Raw genomic sequence first — 17,104 nt, forward strand, 5'->3', positions numbered from 1 at the left:
AGAAAAAAATGAGAATCAACCAACTTGTGATTTCATATGTTCAAAAATGTATTAGGGTAGTTCTTTGTTAATATTCTCCAATAAAGCTGTGGATAATTAGTTCATAGACTTTCAGCATGAGCCCAGTAATCATTTATAATATTGACACATACTTCTAGATTTTCTTTTCATTTTAGATTGCTTCAGATATTGCTTCAAAAATGAAGTATTTTTATGCTAAACTAATTTAAATAAAAATTATGGTAAAAATATTTTTCTTACCTTATTTCAAAATAATTACCTAGTGTTTTGTCTAAATAGAATCTTATTTAAAATAATAAACTAAAACATCAGTTTTAAATTCAACACCCCAAAAATGAATGATCTAATTAAGAAATGAGCAGAAGACAAAGACATTTTTCCAAAGAAGACATAATGAAAATATGCTCAACATCAAGGATCATCAGAGAAATACAAATCAAAACTACAATGAGATATCACCTCATACCTGTCAGAATGGCTAAAATCAAGAACATAAGAAACAACAGCTGTTGGGGAGGATGTGGAGAAAGGGGAATCTGGCACTGTTGGTGGAAATGCAAACTGGTGCAGCCACTGTGGAAAACAGTATGGGGGTTCCTCAGAAAGTTAAAAATAGAACTACCCTACAATGCAGCAATTGCACTATGAGGCATTTATCCAAAGAATAAAAAAAACACTAATTTAAATGGATACATGCACCCTGATGTTTATAATAGCATTGTCTACAACAGCCAAATTATGGAAGCAGCCCAAGTGTCCATAGACAGATAAAAGGATAAAGACAATATGGTGTATATATGGGGCGCCTGGGTGGCTCAGTGGGTTAAAGCCTCTGCCTTCGGCTCAGGTCATGATCCCAGGGTCCTGGGATTGAGCCCCGCATCGGGCTCTCTGGCCAGGAGACTGCTTCCCTTCCTCTCTCTCTGCCTCTCTCTCTGCCTGTCTCTCTGCCTATTTGTGATCTCTGTCTGTCAAATAAATAAATAAAATTTAAAAAAAATTTTTAAAAAATTTTACAAAATAAAAAAATATGGTGTATGTATGTGTGTGTATATGCATGCATGTATATATAGTGGAATATATACATGATAGACTATTACTCAGCCATAAAGAAGAATGAAATCTTGCCATTTGCAATAACCTGGATGGAGCTAGAGAGTATAATGCTAAGTGAAATAAGTCAGTCATAGAAACACAGATACCAGATACCATACAATTTCACTCATCTGTAGAATTTAAGAAAAAAAACAAATGAGCAAAGGGGGTAAAAAGAGAGGCAAACCAAGAAACAGACTCTTAACTATAAAGAACAAACTGATGGTTGCCAGAGGGGAGGGGCATGGAAGAATGGATTAAATAGGTGATGGGGATTGAGGAAGGCACTTGGCAGGATGGGCACTGGGTGATGTATGGAAGTGCTGAATCATTATATTGTACATCTGAAACTAATACAATACTGTATATTAACTAACTGGAATTTAAATAAGAACTTAACAAATAATAAAGTAAAACAACAAACTAATCTTATTAACATTATTATTTCAGATATATAGAACAAATTTACCTGATTTGACATAAGTGTGGAAACACAGTTATAGAATGCATCCAATTTTTCAGGTTTGATGGCATCTAGAGTTTCCTTCTTGGTAAAAAGACTTATAACCTTTGGATACCATGTGCTCATTATTTTCTCTTCCGCCTTTCTAGCTTGTATTGATAAATCATTTTTCAGTGATTCACAATCAATTGGCCCTTTAGCTCTATTTATGAGAAAAGTAAAAACGATTTAAAGCAAATGATAAATGTTGGTCTTCATACTTACTTAAAAATAAGATAAAATTTTTTTAATCTAAAGAAAATTTCACAAGACTTATCAGTTTTAAAATGTATACAGTCAAAATGTAAAGACTCAAGTAGGAGACATTCAAATCTTAAATGTTAATTAATAAATAGGAGATTTTACCTAATCCCCGTTAAATCTAGCAAAACTGAATTGGAAAACATCGTATAACCAAGATCCAGCAATATTTTCATAGTTGGATGAACAATATGCAAATTAGCTGATATTTGATTTCTTGTCTGCACATAGCTGGAATGCCAAGGATTAGAATAATCCAGTCCTCTGGAAAAGCAAAACACCATATCAAACAGGATTCAAACAACAGGCTCTAAATTTTAGAAAGTAAAATTATGACATGGAATTAGTATAAAGCAAGAGAAGAGGAAAATATGGTCAGCAATGGAAGCTTTAGGAGACATGCATGTAATAAAAATGCATCACAAAGATCTTGAAAGCACATTATCTTCAGAGAGGACAGAGACACTTGTGGGTAAAGCAGACTGATGAGCCAGGAGGGAGTGCCCTGCTAACTTCCACTGTGCTCTGGCCCAGTTACCTTGGGTAGAGATAAATGAACTCAGTCCTTGGGACTGGGGAGAAGGGATGAAGAAATCTGTCTGGCATACACCAAAGATTACTTAAGGCTAAGTTGACCTAAAGTTTCCGTAAAGGTTCCCCTAATTGTGTAAACAGCAAATAGACAAGTTCAGAGCAAGGATAACTTCAAGGGGAAAAAAAGAATGGTAGTGTTATTTTTTAGATGTATTCAAAATACCTTTGAGCTTCACAATTCTAGACTTAAATGTAAGATCAGCTTATTTTCAATCTGTTATCAAAATCTAGATGCAACTCTGTTTTTAAAATAACCTACTGGGGCATCTGAAAGTCTCAGTTGGTTGAGTCTCCAATTCTTGATTTAGGCTGGGGTCATGATCTCGGGGTTGTGGGAACAATCTGAGCATTGGGCCCCATGCTGGGCAGGGAGTCCTCTTGGGATTCATTGTCTCTCTCTCTCTCTCCCCCCCCCCGCCCCTCCCCCTACTCATGCACTCACTCTCTCTCTCTAAAATAAATAAATAAATCTTAAACTAATAATAATAATTTACTCACTCAGGGGATTTAGGTAAAGGGCCTCCTTCATCTTCAAGCCATTTAACTGGAGGTTTCACAAGAACACTCCTCACTAAAATACATATATATATTAATATTTCTTGAAAACCTTTGCAAGTCCTACTCAAACAAAAGTTTCTAACTTTTGATATTGAAGAATATAGTTTATTGAGCATTAAAGTGAGTAGAAGAAAAAATTCCTTTATTTGAAAAAAAAATCAAGTTCTTGGTACTGGTTTGGTATTATTTTGGTGAATTCAGATAGAGTAAAGCTTTAAGTTTTTGGTTTTTTTGCATTCTATCTACTAAAAGTCCACGTAAGAAAACTTATTCCAGGGACACCTGGGTGGCTCAGTCAGTTGAGCATCTGCCTTTGGCTTGGGTCATGATCCCAGGGTCTTTGAATCGAGTCCCTCACAAAGCTCCTTGCTCAGGGGGGAGCGTGCTTCTCCCTCTGCCTGATGCTCCCCCTGCTTGTGTGCTTGCTCTCTCTCTCTCTCTCTCTCTGACAAATGAGTAAAATCTTAAAAAAAAAAAAAACTTATTCCAATAAAAATTGTAAATGTTAAATCTCTAATAAACTTCCCTAAATACAGTAATATTTTTAATAATTCTGTAAACAGGGGCGCCTCGGTGGCTCAGTGGGTTAAAGCCTCTGCCTTCGGCTCAGGTCATGGTCTCAGGGTCCTGGGATCGAGCCCCGCATTGGGCTCTCTGCTCAGCAGGGAGCCTGCTTCCTCCTCTCTCTCTCTGCCTGCCTCTCTGACTATTTGTGATCTGTCTGTCAAATAAATAAATAAAAATCTTTAAAAAAAAATTCTGCAAACAATATAACTACACCCATAAAGACAAAGAGAAAAATCAAAAAGTTATTAGCTAATAAGCACATAAAAATTACACAAAGTTCCCTTGAGTTACAAAGATTCTGACCAGATAATAAGCTCAAAATAAAAACTTTTTTAAAAGTAGATTTCATTTTTTTAAAAGGAATCTCTACACCCAACATGGGGCTTGAACCTACAACCCCAAAATCAAGAGTTGCACACTCTACCGACAGCCAACCACGCACGCCTCAAAATAAAACTTTAAATTAAAATAATGTCTAAGAAATTCATATAGCTAAATACATAAATATTCATTATTCATATTTCTACTTTTGAATAGGAGGGGTGGAGAACAAAAGTCAAAGAAGCTGGACGTGTGTTAAAGGCTACTTACCCAGATACCTCTTCATGCTGTTTTCAAAGTCACTTGACACCTCACTTATGAGACTTTTCATGAGTTCTTCTCTTTCTTTCCCTTCCTTTAAAGACTCAGGTATCAGCATTAACATGTGATCCAGCCATTCCTGCTGAATAGGTACTATAGGACTGCTTTCTACACACTGCTTCATATAAATATAGTTTAACTGAGAATATAATAAGAAAAAATTAAGTGTTCTTTTTTTTAACATTTTAATTTTATTTTTTTTCAGTGTTCCAAGATTCATAGTGTAGTATTTCAGTGTAACTCCTGAGCTCTGTCTATTCAAGACAACTTTTCTTTTTTTCAGAATAGAACTATTCTGAAAAAATAACATGTTTTCAGAATAAAAACCTTTACCCAAAAGTATGACCTACAAAGAAAACTTTTTTTTAAGTGCTCAGTTTATATTTATTGAATGAATAAGAATTAGAAATTGGGACCAAAGAGTGGGCTAGGGAAGCTGGGTGCACCCATGTGTTATCCACTCAAACATTGAAATATTTAGCATTAATCCACTAAACAGTCAGAAACTGGCAACTATGAACCCTAGCACATAAAACCACCAAGAATGACAGGAAATAACACAATAAATTATGGGTGAATATTATTAAATATTTTAGAATATTTAATCAAACTGATTATTTTAAAATATTACCAAGATGGTTCCCTCCCCAATCTGCATGTTACACTTGAGAAAACTAATCTTGTGATAATCCCTTCACTCAAACCAGGGTTGAAGCCTAAGGTTTTCTGTATTAAAATACATATAAATGCAAATCCATCAGTATCTTAAACATACAATAGAAATGAATTAGGTTGGGGCGCCTGGGTGGCTCAGTGGGTTAAAGCCTCTGCCTTCAGCTCGGGTCATGATCCCAGAGTCCTGGGATCGAGCCCCGCATAGGGCTCTCTGCTCAGCAGGGAGCCTGCTTCCTCCTCTCTCTCTCTGCCTGCCTGCCTGCCTACTTGTGGTCTCTGTCAAATAAATAAATAAAATCTTTTTTTAAAAAAAGAAATGAATTAGGTTGTCTTTAATACTTAAGAGTGTACTATGAGTTTAACATGCAAGCTTGCTGGGACTTTCTGAATAGGAATACAGTATTATAAAACAAAAAATAAATAAAGTCTCATCTAGGGAAAAATATTACCTTCTTGTGGGCAATATGTGTGTGGTTTAAAAGGAAAACAGAATAATGGTTAAGAAAAAAGGAAGAGGAGAAAAGGCGATAGGGTATGGATAAGAACAGAAATGTAACAGCTAAATGAAACCAGAAGAAACAGAGAGGGGCTCCAATACAGCATACTCAAGTGGTGGGGCAAGAAAAGAACCAATTTAATCTGGAGGGAGCCATGAGAATAGAGTAAGAACTAACTGGTCACCTCCAGGATAGTGTGAGATAATCACAAAATCAAATTGATTTAGGCAAACCAGAGCCCCAAGCAGGAAAGGACCCTGGTTTCCTGGAGATTAAGAGAGGGGACTGAAGGGAATGGAGAGCCTGGGGTAGTAGAACAAACAGAAGTTCATAGCCTCAAAGGTTTCAAATAGGGAAATCTAGAGAGTAACAGGAATTGGGAAGAGGAGAAAGGGATTATTTAGAACATTTATGTTGGGCAAAGGACTCTAAGCAATATAGACCTCCACTTCTGATGGACATCAACAACACAAGCTGGTGTCCCTGCATTTCATGTCACGGTTCCATGGCTAACCTTTGATCACAACCACTCTGCATCCTGGATGAAAGCAGTCAGGGCTGGAGGAGAGAGCCCTGCCAAGGAAGTGAAGGCAGGGTGGCAAGCCTAGAGGTTCTTCCCACTGGACCCGTACGTGGTGGCAGCCAAAATGAATTTCTAGCAGGTAACATGTCATATACTTCATAAAAGGGGCTTTGTAGATGAATGTAGATGAGGGAACTAGGTACAAAATGCAATCCCTCAGCTTTTCATACCAGGAAGAATAAATCATGCTCTCTGGAGCCCTCTTGTATGAACTATAAATTCACTGGAGGTCAGGTGTCTGGGCAGGTGTCTGGGCGGGAAAACATTTTCCTCTGGCTTTTCGAAGAAACCATTTTATATTTCTCTCTCTTTTTTTTATTATTATTTTTTATTTATTTTCAGCATAACAGTATTCATTGTTTTTGCACCATACCCAGTGCTCCATGCAATCCATGCCCTCTCTAATACCCACCACCTGGTTCCCCCAACCTCCCACCCCCCGCCCCTTCAAACCTCTCAGATTGTTTTTCAGAGTCCATAGTCTATCATGGTTCACCTCCCCTTCCAATTTCCCCCAACTCCCTTCTCCTAACTCCCGTTGTCCTCCATGCTATTTGTTATGCTCCACAAATAAGTGAAACCATATGATAATTGACTCTCTCTGCTTGACTTATTTCACTCAGCATAATCTCTTCCAGTCCCGTCCATGTTGATACAAAAGTTGGGTATTCATCCTTTCTGATAGAGGCATAATACTCCATAGTGTATATGGACCACATCTTCCTTATCCATTTGTCCACTGAAGGGCATTTTGGTTATTTCCACAGTTTGGCCACCGTGGCCATTGCTGCTATAAACATTGGGGTACAGATGGCCCTTCTTTTCACTACATCTGTATCTTTGGGGTAAATACCCAGTAGTGCACCCCCAAACTACTAGAACTCATACAGCAATTCAGTAATGTGGCAGGATACAAAGTCAATGTACAGAAATCAGTGGCTTTCTTATACACTAACAATGAAAATACAGAAAGGGAAATTAGAGAATCGATTCCATTTACTATAGCACCAAGAACCCTAAGATACCTGGGAATAAACCTAACCAAAGAAGTAAAGGATCTGCACTCGAGGAACTACAGAACACTCATGAAAGAAATTGAAGAAGACACAAAAAGATGGAAGACCATTCCATGCTCTTGGATCGGAAGAATAAACATTGTTAAGATGTCTATACTGCCTAGAGTAATTTATACTTTTAATGCCATTCCGATCAAAATTCCACCGGTATTTTTCAAAGAGCTGGAGCAAATAATCCAGAAATTTGTATGGAACCAGAAGAGACCCCGAATGCTAAGGAAATGTTGAAAAACAAAAATAAAACTGGGGGCATCACGTTACCTAATTTCAAGCTTTACTACAAAGCTGTGATCACCAAGACAGCATGGTACTGGCATAAAAACAGACACATAGACCAGTGGAACAGAGTAGAGAGCCCAGATATGGACCCTCAACTCTACGGTCAAATAATCTTCGACAAAACAGGAAAAAATATACAGTCTCTTCAATAAATGGTGCTGGGAAAACTGGACAGCTATATGTAGAAGAATGAAACTCGACCATTCTCTTACACCGTACACAAAGATAAACTCAAAAGGGATAAAAGACCTCAACGTGAGACAGGAATCCATCAGAATCCTAGAGGAGAACATAGGCAGTAATCTCTTCGATATCAGCCACAGCAACTTCTTTCAAGATATGTCTCCAAAGGCAAAGGAAACAAAAGCGAAAATAAACTTTTGGGACTTCATCAAAATCAAAAGCTTCTGCACAGCAAAGGAAACAGTCAAGAAAACAAAGAGGCAACCCACGGAATGGGAGAAGATATTTGCAAATGACAGTACAGACAAAAGGTTGATATCCAGGATCTATAAAGAACTCCTCAAACTCAACACACACAAAACAGATAATCATATCAAAAAATGGGCAGAAGATATGAACAGACACTTCTCCAATGAAGACATACAAATGGCTATCAGACACATGAAAAAATGTTCATCATCACTAGCCATCAGGGAGATTCAAATTAAAACCACATTGAGCTATCACCTTACACCAGTTAGAATGGCCAAAATTAGCAAGACAGGAAACAACATGTGTTGGAGGGGATGTGGAGAAACGGGAACCCTCTTACAATGTTGGTGGGAATGCAAGTTGGTGCAGCCACTTTGGAGAACAGTGTGGAGATTCCTCAAGAAATTAAAAATAGAGCTTCCCTATGACCCTGCAATTGAACTATTTCTCTTTATTTTTGATGAATTCTTGCCAAATTAATGTTCTCTGTATACTTTTCATTTTCTCAAGGCAAAACAAAGACCCTTTGTTTAATTTATTATTCCTTCATTCAACAAATATTAATTCAATAAATATCCACTCTTCCAGGAAACAAAACAAAGCTCCTGATCTCTTGGAGAATATATTCTGGTATAATAGCAGCATAATTTTATAAATTCTCCCATAAGAATAAGTAATCCAACAAAAATAGACAAGAACAAACAGAAAGATAACACTTAATCTTGGTAAAGATATTTTAACATGAAAATTTCAGCTTGTCTCAAAATTAATTTAATGTAATCCCAAGAAAAATACCTGCATACATGCTTATAGAACTATTGAGTCTCAAGTTCATGTGGAAAAATAAACATGTGATAATAGCCAAGAAATTCCTGAGAAAGAATATCTACAAGGGAGAACTAGCCTTAGGAAACATTAAAACATATTATAAAGTCTCTCTAATTAAAACAGTGTGGTACAGAAGCCTGGATAGACAAACTTATGGGAAAAAAAAGAAAGTCGGGAAATAGGCCCAGTATGTAGGAAAATATAGCATATGACAAATGTGGTATATCAAATCAGCAGAACAAAGATGAAGATTTTAAAAAATACTTCTGGACAACTGGCTAGCCATTTGGAAAAAGAGAAATTTAATTCATACCTTCCACCATACACAAGAGTAAATTCCAAATATATCAAGAATTTAAATTAAATGATAAAAACTACACAAGGACAAAAAATGGATAAATTCTGCCGTAATTGAAGGTAGAGGAAAACTTACTAGCTATGATTTAAGTTCCAGATACAAAAAAGAAAAAATGACTGACAAATTCTGACTACATAAAAATTAAAATGTTTGGGGCGCCTGGGTGGCTCAGTGGGTTAGGCCGCTGCCTTCGGCTCAGGTCATGATCCCAGGTCCTGGGTTCAAGCCCCGCATCGGGCTTTCTGCTCAGCAGGGAGCCTGCTTCCTCCTCTCTCTCTGCCTGCCTCTCTGCCTGTGATTTCTCTCTGTCAAATAACTAAATAAAAACTTTAAAAAAAAAAAATTAAAATGTTTTCATGGCAAAACAAGTCACAATAAAAATGACCAAAAGACAACTGGCAATCTGGGACAAAATATTTGCAACATATATCTCAAAGTATAAAGAATGTTTAAAAATGTAAGGGATAGATGAAATTTGAGGACATTATGCTGAATGAAATAAGCCAATGACAAAAAAAAATATTATATAACTCCACTTATATGAGGTATCTAGGGTAGTCTGATTCATAGAAACAGACAATAGAGTGGTAGTTGCCAGGGCCTGAGGGAAGAGAGAAATGTGGAGTTGTTTAGTGAGTACAAAGTTTCACTTTTACAAGAGGAAAGGTTCTGGAGATTAGTTACACAACTATGTGAAAAAACACCACTGAATCATATACTTAAAAATGGTTAAGATGGGGACGTCTGGGTGGCTTGTCAGTTGATCATCCAACTCTTGGTTTTGGCTCAGGTCATGATCTCAGGGTTATTGGATCAAGCTCAGCACAGAGTCTGCTGAGATTCTCTCTTACCCTCCTCCCTTGCCCCTCCCCCTGCTTCTGAATTCTCTCTCTCTCTCTCTCTCTCTCAAATAAATAAATAAAATATTTTTTTAAAAATAGTTAAGATGGTAAATTTTATGTTGTGTGTATTTTACCAGATTTTAATTTCAGGGAAAATAAGACCAAAATCCAATAGAAAAACGGGAAGAAAATATGAGCCAACATTTTGCAATAAAAATGTTATGAAAATGGTTCTTTTTCTTTCTTTTTTTAAAATGGTTCTTAATTAATGAAAAATACCTAGTCCTATCATAATTAAAAGAAAGCAAACTTAAACTACCCTGAGATACCATTTGTAACCTATCAGACGGATAAAAAGAAAAGAAAAATATGACCCTCACATTCTGTAGTGAGATCATGGGGAAGAAACACTCACAAATTGCAAGTAGGAATGTGAAAGCAGAGGGTTCAGAAGTGAATTACTGTTTCATGCCTGGCTACCTATTTTAGAATGTAAGACAGTAGAAAGTAAAAACTGTGGATGAAGAGTGAGGATGCTAAGGACATACACACAAATATGCCTTGCAATTCACCCAGCCTCGTGTTAAATGTTTCTGAATGTTTTGTATCAGTTCTTGCATCTAGTAAAGAGGCAAAACACAAAGTCTCCATAAAGGTTGGAAGGGAGGGAGGGAGGGAGGGAAAGAAAGGGAGAGAGGGAGAGAGGGAAGAAGGAGAGAGGGAAGAGAGGGAGGGAGGGGGAGACAGGCAGGGAGAGGGAGGGAGGGAGGAAGGGAGAGAGAGAGGAAGGAAAGAAGGAAGGAAGGAAGAGGGAGGGTAAGGGAAGGAGAGGGGGAGGAGGGAGGGAGAAGGATAGAAAGAAAGGAGAGAGGGATGGAAGAGAGAGAGAAAGAAAAGAAATGAAGAGAAAAGAAAAGAAAGGAAGGAAAGGAAGGAAGGAAGGAAGGAAAAGAAAGAGAGAAAACTTGGAGTAGCTGAAATTGGGCTCTTCCATAGATCCTCAGTACAGGGATGTAACCAGAGCCCTCTATCCCCAAAGGGAATTTGAAGAGACTTGGAAAGGCTGTACCCTCATCTGGGAACATGCCATATGAATTTCATTTTTGTGTAACCAGCTCCATAGGTTTCCACACCCTCTGCTGTGAAATAAATGTTATGTGTCATCATCTTCCCACCAATCACACCACAGCCACATGTTGTCATCCATGCAGTTAGTGCCTTTTTTTTTTTTAATCTAGCACCTAGCATGGGGTTAGAACCCTATAGATTCTCAATAAACAAGCATTATTATATCAATATTAGAACAGTGAAAAGCAAAATGTATTTCCTTTATAATGGCAAGTTTAAATTTTTTTTCCAGTTTCTGGAATAAGAACTGAAACACTTACTACTAATTCTCAAATAACAAATGGCAACAAAAATATAACTCATAGAACCCATATTGTCATCCATGACATGCTTGTTCCTTCTGGCACAGAAAATGAAAATCTCAGTTCTAAATTTCTTCCTCTTCTAGAATGGATGTCATTAGCAGGTAGACTTAGAAGAAGCTATTTTGTCATAATTTCTTTGAACATTTTCAAAACAAGGAATATTAAAAAAATGAACTCACTCCTTTCTTTTTAATTTCACTGGTCATCTGTCAAAAGCAAACAAATAAGACATAATTAAATCAGGGAGAAAAAAATTGTAAGTGATTTAAATGTATGTATTATGTATATGTATTACTCTCTTAATAATACTAGTTATATTGTGATCAACATAAAATAATTACAAATTAAAATTATGTAAGGATAAACTTTTTAAAAAGACAACATAAACTTACAGTTGGAGGATAATCTGGCTCTGGTATTGGAGGTGTTCTTTTATCCAGTGTTCTGTCTAAACTTCTTTTGGCTCCATCAATTCTGGATTATAGTTTAAAAAATTGTTTATAGTTAAACTATTTATAGTTATAAAAAATGTTTGACTCTCTTGAAGACAACATTAAGATATATTATTAAAACATTACAGGGGGTGCCTGGGTGGCTCTGTTGGTTAAAGCATCTGCCCTTGGCTCAGGTGATGATCCCAGGGTCCTGGGATTGAGCCCCGCATCAGGCTCCCTGCTCTCAGGAGCCTGCTTCTCCCTCTCCTCCTCATACTGGACCTCTTTCTCACTCTCTCAAATAAATAAATAAATAAAATATTTGGAAAAAATTACAATTTGGGGGTGCCCGAATGAGTCAGTGAAGCATGCGACTCTTGACCTTGGGCTCGTGAATTCAAGCCCCTCGCTGGGGGTAGAGTTTACTTAAATAATCATCACCATAATAAAATATTACAATTTGAACATCTTTTCAACTATACTTACAGAAGAGATATTCAAGAGTTCTTTATCAACTAATGAATTACTGAATGTTACATCAAAAACTAATGATGTACTATACGTTGGCTAATTGAATTTTTAAAAAAAAATACAGGGGAGGAAGTAAGATGGCAGAGGAGGAGACTGAAATATCATCAGGTCCCAGGAGTTCAGCTAGATAGTTATCAAACCATTCTGAACACCTACAAACTCAACAGGAGATAGAAGAGAAGAAGAGCAGCAATTCTAGAAACAGAAAATCGACCACTTTCCAGAAGGTAGGATGTGCAGAGAAGTGAATCCGAAACGACAGGAAGATAGACCGCAGGCACAGGGGCCAACTCCTGGCAAGTGAGAGAGCAGTGGAGCACAAAATCAGAACTTTTAGAAGTCCACTCCACTGAGGGACATCACTCCAGAGGCTAAGCGGGGGGTGGAGCCCTTACAGGGATAGTGTGGTCTCAGACCCATGGGGTCACAGAAAGACTAGGGGTGTCCGAATGTGGCAGATCTCCCAGGTATCAGAGCGGGGAAGCTGGCTACCGAGATGGAGCTGAGGAGTGGGCTCTCAGCTTGGGATGCTCTTAAACTGTGACCCGAGGCACAGTTGGGCGACTGCTCTTCAAGCAGGGACCCCACAAGTAGCAGATCCAGAGAGACCTCCCTCCTTATTTCTCCAGGAGCAGCAGCAGGGAAAACATGGCGGGAATCTGCTGGGAGACTCCAAATGGGGCCGTGCACCAAAGATAGAAACACTTGGTCACAGGCTGCGTGAGCACAGAGTGCAGCCAGAGACCAGGGAGACCGGAGGGATTTACTGCTTTTCTCTGAGGGCACACTGAGGAGTGGGGCCTCGAGCTCTTGGCTCCTATGGGGCTGGAGATTGGAAGGTCACCATTTTCATTCTCATCCTCCAAAGCTGTACAGAAAGTGTTTAGGGAACAAAAGCTACCAAGAGTGAACCTGAGCAGATTACTTAGCATGGTCCCTGGCAAGGGTGGTGCAATTCTGCCTCGGGCAAAAACACTTGAGAATACTACAACAGGCCTCTCCCCCAGAAGATCAATAAGAACATCCAGCCAAGACCAAGTTTAACAATCAATGAGAACTGTGGAACTCCAGAGCTAGGGGAAAGCAACACCTAGAATTCATGGCTTTTTTCCTATGATTGTTTAGTCTTTCAAAGTTAAATTTTTTAAATTTTATTTTTTTCTTGTTCTATTTTTAAACTTTTCCTCTTTCCTACTTTGATGTTTTTTAATTATTTTATTGTATGAATGTCTTTTTTAAAAATCTTTTAAATTTTTCATTGTTATACTCATATTTTATCCCTTCATTGTATTTAACCTTATTTTTTTAGACATATAGGTTTTTTTCTTTAAAAATTTGGGATTCAGGGGTGCCTGGGTGGCTCAGTGGGTTAAAGCCTCTGCCTTCGGCTCAGGTCATGGTCCCAGGGTCCTGGGATCGAGCCCCGCATCGGGCTCTCTGCTCAGCAGGGAACCTGCCTCCTCCTCTCTCTCTCTGCCTGCATCTCTGCCTACTTGTGATCTCTGTCAAATAAATAAATAAAATCTTTTAAAAAAAATTGGGGATTCAATTTTTCTAATAGATCAAAATATACCCTAAATCTAGCACATGGCTTTGTTCTAGTTTCCAGCCTGAACATATTCTCTCCTCTTTTTTTTTTCCTTTTCCAACCAACTTATCTTACCAATTCCTTTTTTAGAATCTTTTTTCATCTTCATCTTTTCAGTCATATCTCATCCCTTCATTGTATTCACACTTATATTTGTATATATATGTTTTTCTTTCTTTAAATTTTGGGAGGTAGTTTCTTCTAAGAGACCAATACACCCAAAATCAAGTGCATCGCTCTGTTCTGTTTACCAGTCTAATATATATGTATATATATATTTTTTTTTAATTTTTCCTCCATCTTCTCCCTGCAGGTTCCCCTAGCTTCTCCCCCCAGTTTCGGGTCTCTTATGATGTGGTTAGCATATATTTTTCTGGGGCATTTGCTACCCTTTTAGTATTTTGTTCTCTCATTCATCTATTCTTATCTGGATAAAATGAAAAGGCAGAAAAACTCACCACAGAAAAAAAGAACAAGAGGCAGTACCAACACCTAGGGATCTAATCAATATGAACATTAGTAATACGTCAGAACCAGAGTTCAGAATGACAATTATCAAGGTGATAGTTGGGCTTGAAAAAAGCATGGAAGATATTAGAGAATACCTTTCTGGAGAAATAACTAAAATTTAATCAAGTTGAAATAAAAAACCTATTAATGAGGTGCAATAAAAAATGGAGGCTCTTACTGCTAGGATAAATGAGGCAGAAGAGAGAATCAGTGATATAGAAGACCAAATAACAGAGAAAAAAGAAGCTGAGCAAAAGAGAGACAAACATTGACTGGATCATGAGGGCAGAATTCAAGAGATAAGTGATACAATAAAATGAAACGATATTAGAATAATTGGGATCCCAGAAGAAGAAGAAAGACAAAGAGGGGCAGAAGGTACATTGGATCAAATTATAGCAGAGAATTTCCCTAATATGGCAAAGAGAACAAGCATCAAAATCCAGAAGGCACAGAGAACCCCCCTCAAAAGCAATAAAAATAGGTCTATACCCCATTATCTAATAGTAAAACTTACAAGTCTTAGTGACAAAGAGAAAATCCTGAAAGCAGCTTGGGACAGGAGGTCTGAAACATACAATGGTAGAAATATTAGATTGGCAGCAGACTTATCCACAGAGACCTGGCAGGCCAGAAAGGACTGGCATGATATATTCAGAGCACTAAACAAGAAAAATATGAGGCCAAGAATACTACATCCAGCTAGGCTGTCACTGAAAATAGAAGGAGAGATAAAAAGCTTCCAGACAAACAAAAATTTAAAGAATTTGCAAACACCAAACCAGCCCTACAGGAAATATTGAAAGGGGTCCTCTAAGCAGAGAGAGAGCCTAAAAGTAACAGACCAGAAAGGAACAGAGACAATATACACTAACAGTCACCTTACAGCCAATACAATGGCACTAAATTCATATCTTTCAATAGTTACTCTGAATGTAATGAGCTAAATGCCCCAATCAAAAGACACAGAGTATCAGAATGGATTAAAAAAAATAAGGGATGCCTGGGTGGCTCAGTGGGTTGAGCCGCTGCCTTCGGCTTGGGTCATAGTCCTGGGGTCCTGGGATCGAGTCCCGCATAGGGTTCCTTGCTCAGCGGGGAGCCTGCTTCTCTCTCTGCCTCTGCCTGCCACTTTGGTGCTTTCTCTCTCTCTCTCTCTCTCTGAAAATAAATTAAAAAAAAAAAGACCACCCATCGATATGCTGTCTACAAGAAACTTATTTTAGACCCAAAGACACCTCCATATTTAAAGTGTAGAAAGCAATTTACCATGCTAGATATCAAAAGAAAGCTGGGGTGGCAATCCTTACATCAGATAATTAGATTTTCAGCCAAAGACTATAATAAGAGATGAGGAAGGACACCACATCATACTTAAAGGGTCTGTCCAACAAGAAGATCTAAAAGTTTCAAATATCTATGCCCCTAACATGGAGCAGCCAATTATATAAACTAATTAATAACAAAATCAAAGAAACACATCAACAATAACACAATAATAGTAGGGGACTTTAAGACTACCTCACTGAAATGGACAGATCATCAAAGCAAAAGATCAACAAGGAAATAAAGGCTTTAAATGACACACTGGACCAGATGGACATCACAGATATATTCAGAGTATTCTATCCTAAAGCAACAGAACACACATTCTTCTTGAGTGCACAAGGAACATTCACCAGAATAGATCACATACTGGGTCACAAATCAGGTCTCAACCAGTACCAAAGACTTGGATCATTCCCTGCATATTTTAGGCCACAACGCTTTGAAACTGGAACTCAATCACAAGAGGAAAGTTGGAAAGAACTCAAATACAAGAGGGCAAAGAGCATCCTACTAAAGAATAAATGGGTCAACCAAGAAATTAAAGAAGAATTTTAAAAATTCATAGAAACAAATGAAAGTGAAAACACAACTGTTCAAAATCTTTGGGACACAGTAAAGGCAGTCCTGAGGGGAAAGTATATAGCAATATAAGCCTTTCTCAAGAAATAAGACAGGTCTCAAATAAGACAGGTCTCAAGTACACAACCTAACCCTAACCCAAAGGAGCTAGAGAAAGAACAGCAAAGAAAGCCCAAACCCAGCAGGAGAAGAGAAATCACAAAGATCAGAGCAGAAATCAATGAAACAGAAACCAAAAGAACAGTAGAACAAATCAAACAACAAAACAACTAGGAGCTGGTTCTTTGAAAGAATCAATAAGATTGCTAAATCCCTGGCCAGATGCATCAAAAAGAAAAGAGAAAGGACCCAATCATGAATGAAAGAGGAGAGATCACAACCAACACCAAAGAAATACAAACAACTATAAGAACTTTTTATAAGCAAATATACACCAGCAAATTTGACAATCTGGAAGAAATAGATGCATTCCTAGAGACATACAAACTACCAAAACTGAACCAGGAAGGAACAGAAAACCTGAACAGACCTATAACCACTAAGGGGATTGAAGAAGTCATCAAAAATCTCCCAACAAACAAGAGCCCAGGGCCAGATGGCTTCCCAGGGGAATTCTACCAAACATTTAAAGAAGAATTAGGAGCACCCGGGTGGCTCAGTGGGTTAAAGCCTCTGCCTTCGGCTCAGGTCATGATCCCAGAGTCCTGGGATCGAGCCCCGCATCGGGTTCTCTGCTCGGCGGGGAGCCTGCTTCCTCCTCTCTCTCTGCTTGCCTCTCTGCCTACTTGTGATCTCTGTCAAATAAATAAATAAAAAATCTTTAAAAAAAAATAATAATAATAAAGAAGAATTAATTCCTAATCTCCTGAAACTGTTCCAAAAAATAG

At 37.9% G+C, this 17,104-nt stretch overlaps 1 protein-coding gene across 1 annotated transcript in view; it reads right to left on the minus strand.

Moving 5' to 3' along the window:
* The window catches only part of LOC111143860 (dynein axonemal heavy chain 12), a 208,273-nt gene that overhangs the window by 181,811 nt on the left and 9,358 nt on the right, over nucleotides 1-17,104 (minus strand). The window contains exons 2-7 of the mRNA XM_022497828.1: nucleotides 11,639-11,720; nucleotides 11,426-11,452; nucleotides 4,190-4,379; nucleotides 2,972-3,044; nucleotides 1,985-2,143; nucleotides 1,586-1,781 (exon numbers count right to left, since the gene is read on the minus strand). Of these exons, the coding sequence (XP_022353536.1) occupies nucleotides 1,586-1,781; nucleotides 1,985-2,143; nucleotides 2,972-3,044; nucleotides 4,190-4,379; nucleotides 11,426-11,452; nucleotides 11,639-11,720 (727 nt within the window). The remainder of the gene's footprint in view (nucleotides 1-1,585; nucleotides 1,782-1,984; nucleotides 2,144-2,971; nucleotides 3,045-4,189; nucleotides 4,380-11,425; nucleotides 11,453-11,638; nucleotides 11,721-17,104) is intronic.

Source organism: Enhydra lutris, unplaced genomic scaffold (assembly GCF_002288905.1).
Source record: "Enhydra lutris kenyoni isolate GAN:26980312 unplaced genomic scaffold, ASM228890v2 scaffoldscaffold10, whole genome shotgun sequence".
Lineage (NCBI taxonomy): Eukaryota > Metazoa > Chordata > Mammalia > Carnivora > Mustelidae > Enhydra > Enhydra lutris.